The sequence below is a fragment of the Aulostomus chinensis genome, chromosome 11 (assembly GCF_037954235.1).
Source record: "Aulostomus chinensis isolate RoL2024-O1b breed Wild chromosome 11, RoL_Achi_v1.0, whole genome shotgun sequence".
Taxonomy (NCBI): Eukaryota; Metazoa; Chordata; class Actinopteri; order Syngnathiformes; family Aulostomidae; genus Aulostomus; species Aulostomus chinensis.
The window spans coordinates 26,818,994-26,835,916 of NC_141330.1; the positions used below are offsets into that span (position 1 = coordinate 26,818,994).

General features: G+C 49.0%; 1 protein-coding gene across 2 annotated transcripts in view; it reads left to right on the forward strand.

Annotated features, from left to right (window-relative positions):
• Positions 1-16,923, forward strand: part of tsnare1 (T-SNARE Domain Containing 1) — a 130,569-nt gene that overhangs the window by 11,170 nt on the left and 102,476 nt on the right. For both annotated transcript variants that reach the window (XM_086217422.1, XM_086217423.1), the window contains exon 2: positions 7,357-7,478. In XM_086217422.1, coding sequence (XP_086073548.1) covers positions 7,394-7,478 — 85 coding nt within the window. In that variant the 5' untranslated portion in view covers positions 7,357-7,393. The remainder of the gene's footprint in view (positions 1-7,356; positions 7,479-16,923) is intronic.

Genomic DNA, 16,923 nt, shown 5'->3' on the forward strand with positions numbered 1-16,923 from the left:
ATTCTCCACAAATGCCGGAGCTGCTGCCCAACCGAAACTCCAGAGTGGTGAAGATGTGCTTGTTTATGACTGTCACAACGCATCCATAAATACCGGCGCTGTCATCCATGTAGCCTGCTGAAAGTTACAGGACACATCGCTGTATTTAGGGGTCCTCATGACTCCATCGATTACTTTTAAATGGAGGCGTGATAAATCAGAGCTCTGTGGTCGAACAAGCTCAGACACACTGATTCACCAGTATGAGATCTGTCAGTCTAGTAGCATGACACCAGCAGCTCACCAGTGATGCGCTCACTAACGAGTGGTACTTTGTCGATGAACTCTGTGAAACAAGACAACAAAACCACACAAGTTTCCTAAATGTAACGATCCATCCCAGCATGCACTTCTATATGTTAACATCCATCGTTCAGTCGTCACGCGCACGCACCATGGCAACCATACGTGGATACGTGGCAAACAGAACTCACCTCATGGACCGAGAAAGTTTCTTTCTCATGTCTTTGTCCACACGTCTCAGTTCGGGGTCACCCAGAAGGTCACTGCCATCTGGTGGCTTTATGCTGAACGGCGTATTTTACACCATCGATGCTTTGGCTCCTCAGACTCCCGACCACACCGGGGAGCTGATAGGCTGCAGGCTACATTGGGATGTACCACCATATATCGGCCAGTATCCTGATTAACGACATTACTGCCATTACTTTTAAGTTATTATTGCCATTTTTATGACCAGTTTTTTGCCCCTGCGATAATAATAAGAGAACATCATAATAATACAAGTGCACCTCTTGCAGCTCTGAAAAATTAATGTTTAATCCACATCGGTCAGACTCCTCCTACTGGGGCGTCTCATTTCTTCGGTTGGAGCCTGAATGTTCACAGTAAATTAGACATTTCTCCATCTAAACTATCTGCCGGCCTGGCGCGCCTCCGCCAAGATGGGTAAAAATGAAAATGTGGTATAGCAGGTTCTCTTTGTAAAAGTGTCTAATAAAGCAGAGCAGTGTGTAAGGAGCCAGACTGCTGCTTGTGTTTGTCCTCCTTAGGCTGAAGCTGACGGAGAACAAACACAGATAACACAGCCTTTGTGTTCCATCACAACCTTCCCTCCAACTATTTACCTCCTCGCTGCCGATCCACACCAGCTACTGGAGAAGAAAAGGACAAGGTCTTGTTAGTGTGATGACAAGAAAAGAACTGCAGGCTGAGGAAGACGAGCATTGTGTCAGAATGATAACCACCTCGCATCAATACTGTATTTAACAATTAGCCATTTAGCTTTGGATCATCATGTCAGTGTTTATAATCTCCCGGAAACTCACTGATACGCTCCGGCACCTTGGAGACATTACGTGCTGACACCAGATTTGTTTGAGAGAACGACAGTGCCGATGGAACTTGGCCCAGGTGGCTGTCGCCCTCACGTGAGCATCTGTCTAGCTCTTCTCTTCATGCACTCAAATGCTGTCGGGCGTTTCTTATTCCAGTGTGGATTCTTCTGCAAATGGCAAAGAAACTGAGATTTTCATTGGACAGCATTTTGTTGTTTATGTAGTGGCATGAAAATGTTGCGTTGTACCAGAGAATCAGAAGAAGCGCGTGTGTGCAGAGCTTGTTAGAGCTGGTGGAGTGACCCGAGGCAGCGGCAGGTGCGCACGATTCAGCAGACGCCCCTGCTGCAGTGTGTGTGTGTGTGTGTGTGTGTGTCTGCTGACATGCATAACAAGAGCTGTTGACATGAAGGTGAGCGAGAAAATTAGCATGTTGGGTTAGGGTTAGTCAATCAAGGGAGGAACCGCCATCAAAAATGAATGTACTCTAATGTCTGTCTGACTGAAACAAGGAGAGTTTAAAAAGGAGAACGTCCTGAGTCCTGAGCTTTGTGGTCTGGGAGGTATCAGGTCTGGGGGGTGGGGAGGTGCCCCCCCTGTAGTTAAGGAGCCTGATGCTGGTACCATCTGACCAGAGGAAAAGTAAATTAGATGTGTTTTTTAAACCACAATCTGACAATTGCAAACTGAGGCCACCCCACCCCCACCCCCATCCCCACCCCACCAGGCCAGGACCATGCTGCTGTGCTGCAAAGCCACTGAAACCCAAAATTAAACAGCTACCTTTTGAGAGGGAGGGGGCTGAAGGAGACACTCGTGTTTGAATTCATCTTTATTTTCCGGTCAGGTTACCTGGAGCCTGCAAACACGGCGTCTCTTGACTTTCATCACTGTCTTTGATCCTGTCTGACGCGCACACCTGTCGCAGACCTGCATCTCTGTCTGCACATCAAAAAGCTCACATTCAAACAAGCAATAACGCCGCCGCTTCATGTTAAACATCCTTGCGAATTCCAAACAAGCATGTGTGTGTCTCTGGGGCTTTGGAGTCCACGTCTGACTTAGCGGGAGTTTGTAGGACCCTGTCTATATTAGCCTGAGGACGCTACTTTAAGGCTGCATTTGATCTCATTTTACATCATGGACTGGAAAAAGAAATCCAGGTAATATTTCAGTCTCATGCGGTTTGTCCACTGACACATTTACAGCTGCTAAGGCACTGGCCAGGAGTCTGCAGCCTTCGTCAGTGTGTGTTTTACTACCAACACTCAGAAAACAACGCTGGATTGAGTCTGACACCACTTCATCTGACTCAGCTGCATGTACACAGCACCTCAGCGGATCGTTGCAACTCCCATGAGCATCGGCAACGCCTGAGGGTCTCAAACTCCGGACCCTCAAACCCAGAGCCGCACACTTGTTGAGAAAACTGGGTCAAAGACAGCCATTCCTGCAGACAGATAATGGGAGTCAAAGTGAGCTCGCCAGTTTGTTGTTCTGTCTCAGTCTACAGTGAGGACGAATGGCATTCTCCATCAAGATCTCCCACAATGCTTTGGGAGCAGTAGGGTGTAAGTTATGGTCAGTAGACTGGCACAGAAAAAAATGGCCCACATAAGAAGCGTGAAGTAGAATTCCTTTTGAAGCCCCTCATATCTTCATTGACGAGGGTATATGTTTATATACATATATACATATACTGTACATATACATATATATATATATATATACATATATATATACACATCCTGATTATATCCATCCATCCATCCTTCCCTCCATGTTCTCCCTCTTCTCCTGTTCAGGGTGGTGGGGGTGGAGCCTATCCCAGCAGCCTTCCCCCTGGACAGGTCACCACTCCATGGCAGGGCCAACACATAGAGACAGACAACCATTGGCTCTCCCAGCCACGCCTACGGTCAATTTAGAGTCTGGATTAACCTGGTCCCTCTTGATGTCTTTGGACTGTGGAGGAAGCTGGAGTACCAGAGAGAACCCAGCAGGAACAGGGAGAACATGCAGACTCACCCAGACCGCCACTGACACCCGAGATGTCCTGATTGTCAGCTGTGACGGAACTTCCTGTCTAACGATCTCACACAATTCCATTAAGTCGACGGGCATGTAAACACATTAGATATGATTCATTTAGCAGCTCCCAAATGTCTGTTGGATCATCTTATGAGAGGAGAAACGGAACACAGACATGGCAGCCGAGCGCTGGACTGCTGTGGTGGAACGGTGTGGACTGCAGAACTGTCAGTTGTGCAAATAGTTCATCTGCAATTTGAGCTCTGCCATAATCACACAGACACACAAAGAGGTTTGATCTTGAGACTCCCTGTTCGGACTTCCATTGGCTTCCATTCACACGAGCAGCTTGAGCGCCAGCCCATGACCCTAAACCCATTTCTTAACCAGAACTCTAAATTCTAACCCTAACACATCCATGTCATAGTGCCAGAGGAGTAGCTAAGGTTCTGCTGCAGCTTTGGGGCAGCAGGATGCCACCAGTGACTTGGGTCCAAGTCAACCTGTTATGTTTAGCCGTCGATTCCTAAAATATCAAATTTAAAAAGACCTGCAAAAATTCACAAGTGGAGGAATTTGACAACATGATCGCAGGTGAGATTACTTCCAAGACCTTGCTACAAACCTGAAGAAGGCAGGAGTCTTTTCAAGTGTGCCAGCTGTTCTTTTTTCTCTGTGATTAGAGAACAATTGCACCGCCGTGTTTGCTTGAAATGCAGACACCGGCTTTGTTGCCGGCTAGAGAATCAATACCCAAGCCCTTCAGGAGGCGTGTAAAGCAAATGGAATGTCTTTTATGAATTGATAGAGCAAAAACAAAACATACTTCTTCTGTTACTGTTAACCCTGAATGAAATGAATCAGTTCCACACTCCAACTGGACGTCTCAGCTTCGTGCTGTTGACGCTCTCCTGTCAGCTCATTGGCTGCAGCGTCCCATCACTGCTCCACTGCAGGGTTTCACCAGGTGAGATCAGCGGGACTCCAGCTGGGAGGATTAGGGCGATGTCTGTTAGGCGTCGTCTCACTACGGGATCACCAGAGCAGGGATCCCCCTCTTGTCCTGTAGCGTTGTTGCTTGTGGCCATTTCTCATTTCAGGCGTTAGTGGTTTCCTGCGAGAGGTCGGAACTCCTCATGGGGTTTTCCATGTAATTGAGTGACCCAGTAAGTTCTGGAGAACAAATACCTGATCCAAACTGATCCTGAAGCTCCTGAAGACTTGAATATGTAAGACTTATGTTTCAAGATTGGTCACCTCCATCCTGAAATAGACACACACACACACACATACACACACACACACACACACACACACACACATACACACACACACACAGAGGAGCTGAAGGAAATCCAGTGAGGGAGGCGGGTCATTCTGTTCTCCCGCCCACACAGTGACGGGGTGGTTCCAGTGCTGTAGATGAAACTGCATCAAAATACACATAAGTTTAGTCCACTACAGGATATTACATCAGAGGACATTACAGCTGGAGTGAGTGGAGGGGCATGGAGGATGGGTTCGAAAATTGAAATACTGTTAACACCTAAACTACTGTGATGGATGTGTGGATCGAATATTAATCATTTGTGTGTGTGTGTGTGTGTGTGTGTGTGTGTGTGTGTGTGTGTGTGTGTGTGTGTGTGTGTGCGCACGTGTGTGTGAGTCTGCATCATCGATGCAGATAGTGGTGGCGTGCGTCTCTACTACAGCGGGATGAGTCGCAGTCACTGAGCCTGAAATCAGGCGGAGTGAAGATTGTTTATGGGCTGCCAGAAGTAATTAATCTGCCTTCTCTACGAACATTAATCGGATTAAATATTCTTATGGTGCAGTGAATGTCTCTCCACAATATGTGGATGCTCCTCTGTCCCAGCGCTCAGGCCCACAATGGCTGTCCTACGCATTCAACAGTGTATCGCATTGTGCTGCATGTCTTTCACGTGTGTGTGTGTGGGGGGGGGGGGGCCCTCTGGCCCCTTGACCAGTATCATTTCTGACCTTTGATAGAGACGCTGAGAGACAAGTATTGAGTTGAGAGTCGTTTGTGTGTCTGTGGCCGCGGGTGAAACACATGTTCACATGATGGTTTGACCTTTTCAGCAGAAGTCAGAAACAGAGCTGCCTGCTGCATCCTGAAGGAGTCAAGCCAACAGAGGGGGCCGGTAGGGCCCTCACCGGGGTGGTATGTTCCTCACCGGGGCCTGTAGGCTCTCCACGGGTCCTCACTGGGGCTGGTAGGGTCCTCTCGGGAGCCGGTAGGGTCCTCAACTGGGCTGGTAGGGTCCTCACCGGGGCTGGTAGGGTCCTCACGGGGGCTGGTACAGTCCTCACCGGGGCTGATAGGTTCCTCAACTGGGCTGGTAGGGTCCTCACCGGGGCTGATAGGGTCCTCACCGGGGCTGGTACAGTCCTCACCGGGGCAAGGCAAGGCAAGGCAATTTTATTTGTAGAGCCCGTTTTCACAAACAGTTTGTCTCAAAGGGCTTCACATGGCATCATAACAACATCTGATAGGGGCTGATAGGGTCCTCACGGGTGCCAGTACGGTCCTCACCAGGTCCGGTAGGGTCCTCACAGGGCGAGCGGCTAGTTAACATGCTAGACTACCAGCTAACCCATTCAAGCCTTCACCTGCTACAGGCCTAGGAGGTTAGGAACAAGATGGTTGACGGCCATTGAGGCCATTATTCCCACACTGATATGATAGAACTGCGCTGGACTGATGACACTCTCGGTGCGTGCTCAGTAGGGCTCTCTGCGCTCAGTTTCAAGTGTGACACTGACATATACAGTATATTTATATCTGAATGACATTTATCACAACATAGATGTATTTGTTTGAGGTAAAGAAGCTCAACAAACTTCTTAACAGCTCAATGATGTACAAAAGAAGAGTGTTATTGCGTCCAAGATGTCATTAAAGTGTGGTTGCTCTTGACTCATCAGCTGAGCGCTGTTTCAGTGAAAATGTACCCTTACCTTTTAATTCCAATAACTGAAAACCAATGACCACGAGAATAATCGCCGTGCTTCCTGCAGAAATGCCTCAAACTTCATGCTGACTTCCTCTCTAATATAATAATAAAATAGTGATGAATTGTTGCACATACCTGGTGTAGGTGAGCTCTGCTAGCGATGCTTGGCTGTTGGCGGCGTCTAGTTTGGCGCTGTGCTACAATGGTGGTGGTGATGATGTCAGTGTTCTTATCAACCTGCCTGATTTGTGCAGGAGAGGCTGAGAACGGAAGGTCAGAATTGCTGTCAACACCTTGTTTTATTGTACTCCTCCATGTAGTGAATACTAAATGTGTATTTTTTAATTTTGAGGAAGATCGATTGCTTCCTGGTCACGTATCGGAACCTCACTAATTGCCTAATTATCTGACAGACTCCGCCGCCGGCATCAGTGGCTCTCTCCTCACACACTCGAGCATTTCTGTGCTTGCGCGTCGGATGCTCACCATTACACTGTGTACACAGTGATATGCACGAGACATTTTAAGCCAATGAGAGAAAAAATGTCACTTTTAAAAACCCTGAAGAGGAAAGTTGACAACAAAACTGGAGCCTACAAAGAAGAAGGCACACGCTGTCAGATTGATCATCTGGGCTCTTCAGAGGTTTGGAGGCAAGCGCCAGGATCTCTCTGAATTTTTTTAAGCACTTTTGAGAATTAAAAGCTTCAAATCAGCTCAAAATTGGCATGTTTCTGCAGATTAGCAAAGGAATAAAACAACTTATCTTAAAAGTCAGGTAGAATAAGTGGGGGGGGGTTTTGTCCTACAGCCAACTGCTTATTTAACGTGATGGTGTTGACGTGGCACCGACATGACAGCGCAGCTCCATCTGTCTCCTGCTTGCTTCTCCATTTACATCCCCATCATGTGTTCTTCCTGCTTCAGCACAGTGACATTCTGGACCTGCAGAGTGAAGAGGAACTAAAGTGTGTTTTCTTGTTTCATTCCTGCCGTTGTTGCCTCCCCAGGCGGCGCCCGCTAACACACCACCAACCATCAGGCACAATGTCCTACGGGTCCATCGATGGAGGCTCCTTTGGCAGTCGCAACCCCTTCGGAGGTCCGACGCGGCAGGGTTACCAGCCCCTAGGTAAGGCCCCGGTGCTGACCCCGGAAGTGTGTAAGGAGGTCTTTCACTTCTGGCAGCCTCTACCTCCCTCTGCAGGTCACATGACTCACCACTGTACATGTGACCTGTAGTGACGGCCTCCACACAGTCACGATGACCTCTACCTCCCTCGAGAGAGAGAGAGAGAGAGAGAGAGAGAGAGAGAGAGAGAGAGAGAGAGAGAGAAAGACTCTTGTTGTTGTTGCATTCGTGTGGAGGATTTTTGTGTTTCTGCAAAATCCAGCTAATTTTCCTCAGCAATGTGCCAACCTGATTCCTGAGAAAAGGAGCGAGGATCTAAATCCTTGTGTTTCTGTTGCTACGTCCTCACCAGAAATGTGGTAACATGCAGAGTTGTGCCGCTGAATCTGACTGAATCAAACTCTAAATTTTTAATTTTAATTTGCAAAACCTACTCGTGATTAATTGCATTCCTCCTCTAAGAGCGAGCCGATACCACGCCAGCGCCGGCGTTACTTGAGCTACCTGGAACTGTGAGTTATGGGTCAGGAACTGAGCCTGCAGCTCCATCAAACCTCCAGGTTGTTTTTCTCTTCTGTAGACAAGCATGAAAAGCTGGAGGCCATCACGGCTGCACCAGCGAGGACCGCGGCGGCCGCTAACTGCTCCCAGGCTCTCAGCACTTTCATCCCTTCTGTACTTCCAGAGTGAAATTGATGTCCATGGTCTGCATTCGGATATCAGCTCAGACCTGTCAGCTCATCTTAGGAAACTAAAGTTCTGAGTAAAGGTTTTCCACCGAGCACTAAAATTAGCACGGTGCTAACCTGGAGCTGGAGTCGAAACACCATGACCCCCCAACCTCTCTGGTTGGCCGCGTCCCATCACATGGCTCCCTCCAGAAGAGTGTATGTAGCAACTGAAGCCAGAGCAGAGGTTGCGCAGCGAGAGCTACGAGACGTGGTCAAAGAGAAGAGCGTCAGCGAAGCCTCGCATCAACATCATCAGTTTCACTGCCAGCACCGCCCCTCATCTTATTTTCTTTTCTGACTCGACTTTGACAGATTTCTTTCTTTTAGATTTTCTTCTACTCTCCTCAGTGTTCACGTGTCCCTCAGTGATCACCAACATGGATGAGAGACGGCAAACATCGTAAAGTCAGTTTGACAGATTCACAAGACTCTGCAAGCATCGTCACTCTCCAAGTAACTGTTGGAGCAGCCAATCAGAGTCGGGCTCCATCCAGTCGCCACAACAGCGTTATTACTCACTGGTAATGAATAATTCAAGCAATCAACACGCGTCAACACCTGCAAAAATACAACCACAACACGTAAAAGGCTACACGGACAACTGATGTATGTATGGTGTGTGTGTGTGTGTGTGTGTGTGTGTGTGTGTGTTTGTGTGTGTGTTTTAAGGGTTAAGCAGTGTCAAAAGCTGCTTCATTGGATTTGATCCTCTCACTGCTTTCATTAGCCTTGTAATGGGGTGGGGGCAAGAAAGAGCCCCGGAGGCAAGACATGTTCCCAGCAAACTAGAGGTGTGTGTGTGTGTGTGTGTGTGTGTGTGTGTGTGTGTGTGTGTGTGTGTGTGTGTGTGCGTGTGTGTAACGACTCAGATAGATAGGGATGATTAGAGGTGGGGAAGCTAATGTGTGCAGGAACAGGAACCAGTACACAGCTCTGGAACATCCATGAGGCTGATGCCTGTTGTTGGACTGGTGACATCACACCTGAGCCACCTCACCTGTGGAATCAACTCACTTTCATCATAGCCTCACATGTAAACACTCCATTGCCCACCGTTCTTGATGTGGTGTGTAACATGTATGTTACAGGAATGCAGGGAGTGTGATTCCTGTCTCCCCGCGACAGCATCCTCTCTCCCTTGAAGACTCAGACAAGTCTCTCTCCGTCTCGTGTCAAGTTAATAACTGCAGTCTAAATTTTCCTGGATATTTACTGCATGCAGGGACGTTTACATGCGTTTTTCATCAAACCAGCAGCCCTTGAGTTATCGGATGGTCACCCTACCTCCTGAGCCATGCCGCCCCCCCCCCCCCCCCCCCCCAAATACGTCAAATACCAGGCTGGAAGACTGAGGACCTGCCCGAGGGTCTGGGAGGGTCCACGAGGAATTACAAGGTCTAGAATATCATGAGGAGCCTTGGGTGGGGATCAATAAGACTTTCAGATCCTCAGTCAATAGAGGGGTGATGATGTCACCCTCTGAGGCTGTTTTCATGCACGTACGCAGTCTCAACCTGCCGTCGCAGTGCATCTCCTAGCTGCTTCAGGTTCTAACGCGAGTCCTGACGCCGTGACGGCCACAGCGGGCCATGCAGCTGCTCGTGTTGTGGACTGGTGGTTGGAGTTTCCCTCCAGGCTTTGCGGTCTTCTCTGCTTACTCACTCACTCTCAGGTGAGTTGATGTTTGTGACTTACTCAGGTAAGTCAAGTGCTGAGATTCTGAGGTGAAGGTCACGCCTTTGACCAGCGCAGCGTGGGAATAGAACTCTGACTTCGGAGAGTCAGTAAGATGATGTCACACGGCGTTGTGGGTCTGGTGAGAGGAAGCCAGCGTGCTGAGGCAGGCGCCGTCACGATGAGTCTGACAAATGCTCATTTATGTAGCACCTCTCTACCTTAATGGCTCTCAAAGCACTTGACAGTGTTGCCTCATTCACTCATTCATACACTCATATTCTCACACACACACACACACACACACACATGCTCTCTGAGGTGGAGACCACCATTTACCATCACATCATTAATCTAAGCGCTGGTGGGGGTCCACACAGTCCAGGGGCTTGATTCCTGTCAATGACATCACCCTAACCCAGTATGAAACTCTGTATTATATTTTTATGTTATATATTATTATGTTGGGCTGTCAGCCTCTTTTTTTCCGTGCAGCGCCACCAGGCAACGAGCTGCACGCGTCTGAACCAGAGGCAGAACCGAGCGGCTGGTGGGGTACAGGCCAGGAGCTGCAGGAGATGTTGGTCTTTTCCATTGTGATAGCTCATCAATACACACATCGATATTTCTGTTTCAAGAAGTTGACATAAACAGATGACATCATGGCCAATTTGATGCGTAGTAGCTCGTACGAGCGTCTTCAGGAGGCAGCGAGCAAACGTGTTCGGCAGGCAACATTGTGCTGCACGTCGGATACACAAAGAAGAAGGATGTGACGACGTGGAAAAAACAAATATAGAACAAGAAGGATATGTTTTGCCTCTGGACTCCCTGGAACTGTACTGGTGTCTTTCACTCAGTCTGACAGTCGGCTTGCTCTCGCCGCTATTGTGAGCAGACAGATGGGAGCCGCTTTGATCACTGGGAAGCCTGGTGACACGATGAAGGATGTGAGTGGTGCTGGTGCTTGAGTTTTTGGGAGGGAGGAGGGAGAGCAGGAGGCTGTCAGATTTGCCGTCTGTTGCTCGGGCTGATCTGAGGGGGAGCTCAGGAAATGATCAAAGCGCAGGTTAAGTCTCTAATAGAGCTGTCATTTAGGCTAATCTCTTTCCTCCCTCTCTTGGCAAAAGCTCTAAACCCTCCACCCTGCACTCGGAGAGGCGGCGCATCACTTCCAACAATGCCTAGTGTCTCATTCTGGATGACAGGACAACACAAACTGGCACGCCATATGATAGTTGTGGTGGAGCAAATTAAAGGCTGCGGTGGTGAGGAAGACAATCTTTACACATGGAGTTTGTTCCGTTGTGTTTCAAGTGACTGAGAGTATTTTAAAATCCAGCCTCCTTCTTTGTTCCACCCAGAGGTGATCTATGACGAGCGATGCTCGGGTCGGCTCTGTTACCATCCCAATCCACATTTATAGAAGTATAAACCATCCACTCATACACACCCAAAGGAATGATGTTCTTCAATTTATAACCTGCACACACCCACATCTGACACTCCACTCCACCTTCTTTATTGCCTTTTTCCATGCTGAGCAGCGCGTGAGCGTGTATTCGGTGGAGGACGTGCGCGGTTTCGTGAAATGATCTGCAGTCAGACTGACGTCCAGCCAGGAGCTGTACCTCGGAGTGTCTGTATCAATCAGATGAGAGCTCTGTGCAGTCTGTAAGGGGATCAGGGCAGGGCTGTGTCTCTGAGCGAGGACAGTAAAACCCCTCTGAATGATCATTTTCTATTTCATGCACTCAGACATAAACTGTTGCCGTCACCTGGACAGGTTGCGCAGTGGAAACATGTCAGAAATAGAAGATCACAGTTAAAGACTTGAGACATCCTGAATCTTTTTTGGGCCTCCGGCTGAACTTCACATTTTTCAGACTTACAGCTTCCCCTCATTTCTTCCCCTGCAGCCTCTTTGCTACTAATGTTGATGGGGTGGGAGGGGGGGCAGAGAGGCATATTACCATGGTAACCAGATTATGTTTGAGATAAGAGATCAAAGCATATAAAGCCTCACCTTCTGACCAATCAATTCTTGACTGCGAGAGATAAAAGTCCAATAGACACCGACTGATGACCTCACCTGACCTTTGTTGACCTTTGCTGACCTCATTAGAGGCCATGTGAGCTGCAGCTGGAACAGTGACGCTAACATTGATTTACACTCAACAAGGATACAGCCTGTTGTTTCTGGAACACACACTCTCCTGCTCCGGCGACGCTGCAGTGATGGCTGCTCCTGTCTGTGTCATGAATTTCTGTTTGTTCAGGATGATTGTTTCGTGTCCATAAATGGTCCTGGAAACGTTTCCATGTTCACCATCTGGACCAGATGGTCCAGTTTATGTGGGATCGGTTGGTTTGGTCCTGCCAGCTAAGCTCAAGATAGCCTGGTTATGTTCAGCTGCGTCGCCAGGAGACGCGTTTCCTGCTCCAGGAGTCTGTGGTTTAATGGACACACCAGAAATGCTGCTTCGCTCCTGTCACTCTCTCGTCCGTTCTCCTGATCTGTCCTGGCTGGAGGTGTGGCGCTCGTGTTCTCCAGCGTCTCGCAGGAACTGAGTGAGTCACCCGCTGCTGAGTGTCAGCAAACCTGGCTCCTGCTGTGTGTGGACTGGTGTGCTGCAGCTGCAGGACAGATCATGATTAGTATTGTTCTTATTTATTCAGATGGCATTTGAAAACGTTTCACCTGTCCGCATTTTGCTTTGCTCGTTGTTACTTCCTGTTGATGACCAGGAGACATAACCCTGCTTATCGAGATCAGGGAGGCAGGAGAGCAGAGCGAGCGTGATGAGAACATCACCCTCCGCTTCCACGCACCACTGTTGGGCAGTAACTGGCCAAAGCAGGTCTTGTGTCAGACAGCCACGCATGGATTAACGCAGCGACTGGTGGGGCTGCAACTTCCCGTCAGCACGGCTGGCGACTGCTGCCTGAGTTACTCCTCACACCACTGATGCTTCTGTCTGGGGAGCCTCCTGAAGCTGTGAGCTGTCTGGAAGACCAAGAAAATTAAACTGACAATAAAAATAGAACAACCTGGAAACATGTTGGTGGGTAAATACAAGCTGTTCGTTAACTTTGCTGTCATTAAAGAAAATAATGGCAGTGATGGAGGGAGGAGTTCACCCTCAGAGGAGGCCGTCCATATGATCAAGACAAACAGGTGTGTGTGTGTGCGGGAGCGTCAGAGGTGTGTGTGTGCGGGGAGCGTCAGAGAGGAGTGTGTGCGGGGAGCGTCAGAGAGGAGTGTGTGCGGGGTGTCAGAGGTGTGTGTGTGTGCGGGGAGCGTCAGAGAGGAGTGTGTGCGGGGGTGTCAGAGGTGTGTGTGTGCGGGGAGCGTCAGAGGTGTGTGTGTGCGGGGAGCATCAGAGGTGTGTGTGTGCGGGGAGCATCAGAGGTGTGTGTGTGCGGGGAGCGTCAGAGGTGTGTGTGTGCGGGGAGCATCAGAGGTGTGTGTGTGCGGGGAGCGTCAGAGGTGTGTGTGTGCGGGGAGCATCAGAGGTGTGTGTGTGCGGGGAGCATCAGAGGTGTGTGTGTGCGGGGAGCGTCAGAGGTGTGTGTGTGTGCGGGGAGCATCAGAGGTGTGTGTGTGCGGGGACCGTCAGAGAGGAGTGTCACTCCAGTGGAAGTCCTGATGTTTTATTTTTTATTACTACGAATGTTGAGTACAGGAACCTGCCTCGTTGTGAAGTCACACCGTCTTTTACAAATATAACTTGACGAGATGTCTGGACACTTTAAACTTCTCCTCATCATTTAGTTTTTTTAAACTTTGGTCGCCTTGGTAACCTGGCCACCATGTTGGAAACAATGAAGCTAAAACCCGGCTGAGCTGTGCGGCACGTCGTCGTGCAGGTGCTGAGACACCATCACCTCCCAGGGAAGTCCGACGTGACGCGACGTGATTCGTGTTCTTCAGGGTTACGTGAGTGTGACCTCATCAGCTGGTGTTGGTGTTCCACCTTCAGACCCCTCAGCTGTGGCGTTCTCGTCCTTGCCCGTCACACGAGGTTTTTACACCGGTCACTTTTCAGTGTTCGTCTGTGTTGCAAACACAGCCTCCCTGGTTTCTGACTGCAGGTGCAGTGAGCTCCAGGTGGACAGCTGATGAAAGTCAGCGCCAAAATGTCATTTGCTTCAAGGCTTCATTTTCTTCTGTTGCTGCAGAAAAGTTTTCATTTTTTAACCTTTTTTTGCTGATCCAGGAAAAATCCGTTTTCAGTTCCCTGAATGTTTACTAACCTCACCATCTGAGTTTATCACCAGAACTGAATTTCTGTGATTTCGCTGAAACCTGAAAACGTGGAGGTGACCGGCAGCGTTCAGCCTCTCGCAACCAAGTCGGCACCGGGTCCACTGACCAGTACCAGGGGACCATCCCCGTTTCCAACTCGTGGTTGGAAACGGGGAGCAGCCAATAGACACGATTGCCGTAACCATGACGACAGACGTCATCAAGCCTTGAGGAGGTCGTGAAGCAGGTGCAGCACTGACGCACCGCCACTCGCCTTATCAGAAGAGGTGAGTTCACCTGCTGGAAGCTGCCAGCGTCAGAATGGAAGGAACAGCAAACTGTCATCTGCAGCTGACGTGTCAGAAGGAACTGAAACGCCTTTTAGCAGCATAGTTTACTTCTCATTAAAGCCATTAAAATGGCTTCATTTATCTTACATGCAATTGTAATTGTTGAGTGGAAAGGTTGTGTGTTGTATGCAATTAGTTACTGTTGGAAGGATCCTCTGAATCTAATTACAGCTGGCTGACAGTGTTGTGACAGCGTGGATGATGGTATAATTACTGCCTTAGAACAATGGAGCCGCGTCATTCTGGTGGCTTCATGTTGGTTATCTTGGCCAAGCTTTTATCCCCTCAAATTAGAAGCAGGCTTCCATCAAAGAAGCGAAACCCTTTGGTGTTCAGTCGGACCACAACACGGCGTTTTTATGTATCACCGTTATCATCAGGAGGTCGAGGCAGATGGCCGCCGATCGACGCCTGCTCTCACGTCTCAGCAGGCAGCCACTCGTGGCAGACGTGGGGTCTCACTGAATTCAATCAAACGGAATCGTCCCTTCTAGATCTCTTTTGAAGGTGTCATGAAAGAACGTTCAAACATCGATTTGGTTTGTAATAGAAGAGAAAAACAAATCCAAATCCTCAACTCACCTGTAAAAGGCTCCTGCTCCGCGAGCTGTCAGGCAGAATGAGGAAGTTTGTGGACATTGTGGAAGCCGTAGTTTCTAGCCAGGCTTGTTCTCTTGTGTTCGTTGAGGAAACGTAGAAGAAAACAAATTCAAAGTTATCAATCTGCAGATCTGATTCCACTGTGAGATCAGCTGAAGAGGCGGCGGCGGCGGCACCAGAGCGGCTCGATTCTCTGTGCTCACCACTGCTGATGTGCCTGACACGTGTCTCTGTCACTTCCTGTTTGAGAGCAGTTTCCACTGCAGATGATGAAGATTTGTTGTCCCTGTTTGGATGCTTTAAAGTTTGTTTCACTAAGACTTGATGGAGCGAAGTAGACGGTGCTGGCAAGCTGGAGAGGTTTGTTTAGAGGGGAAGTGTTCCACACACGTGCTCCTCCAGCGTTCCCAGTTCTTGTCACAGTGTGCGACGTGCTACAAGTTGAATATCTGGAGTGGAAAATGCATCATGAATAAATTGTACACAACCCCTCAATGAGTATTCTGATTTTTTTGCTTTTTAAAGCTGAATGTACTTTAAGAACATCTGAATGCGCCTCCACTGCTGCATTGCTGTTCTGTGACTTTGGTGCTTGAGGCTGCAGCCATGACGCCGGCGCTCTTTAGCTCACAGAGGGAAAAACGCCGTCCGTCGACCGTCAGCAGGTTTATGGCACCTGACCGTTCCTGAACAGGCCGTAGTTCTCCAGGCGTGCCCTGGTGGTCCGTTCCTGTAACTGCTTGACAACTGATTGTTGTTCTGTGTTTGTTGTCCTGTAATTACATGACAACCAAGACAAACGGCTGTTGACCCTCCAGGTGGGACTGGTTTCTGTGTCTGGCAGCTCTTCTCTATCAGATCAAAGCAAACGCACGGAGGAGCGACAGCCGCTGACCTGCTGCAGAACGACATGGAGCTCTTGATTAAGTTCCTCTCTGATTTGAGGGCATGACTGAATATGTTGCAGATCCACATTCGTGGTATCGACCAGCGCCGTGCACAGGGCTGAGGGTGATTCGGTGCTGGCGTGCTCATTACAGTAACAGACATCCAGGCATTTTCTATTGATTATCCAGTGTTTCAAAAAAGTGCAGAAGCAAATCAAACACGCTGCCAAACTGATGATTGTGTACAATCAGGTCGGGGGGTTGAACCGTCAGCAGCCAGAGACGTTCTCTCCGCTGCTCCCTTCCCTCTCTTGGAATCTCTGAAGATTCTCTCCCTCCTCCCCCTCCTCCTCCTCCTTCCTTCTGGCTCTCTCTTAACAAGAGAAACGGCTCACTGAGGAAAATGAAAGCCGACTAAAAGCTGATCATCATTACCACACGTGACGTTCTACTCGCACGCGTTACAAGATCCAACTGGTGGGAGTTTTCAAACAAGCAGGACAAGCGAGGTTTTCAACTTCTTCTCCAGCTCCTTTTGGCGCGATGGCACTGTGAGACGAATATCTTTTGATCTTTGTGTTTTTCTGTTTTATCCATTCGTTAAAGTTCCAAATAGGTTGAATGAGCTAAGCTAATAGTTAAGCATGCCCCTCGTGCTGCAGATCTGTTTATTTCAGTAGAAATTTGTGTTGACCTTCATGAAGATGCTGTTGTTCGGGTATCGTTGGCACGTGCGTGCTGAGTCTGAGCACCAAATGCTGCATTACGTCACACAAGCTGGGATCTGAGCCGTGCACCTGGAGAGGCTCTTGTCCTTGGTGGTTTTTAGCTCGGCCCCCATCTTTGCTGCTCTCCACCCTGTCATCACAGCAACCACCACCGGTCTCAGAAGGACCTGATCTAGCTTGATAAGATGCTTCACCTCTGGTGCCACAAACACAGCACGCCAGGTGC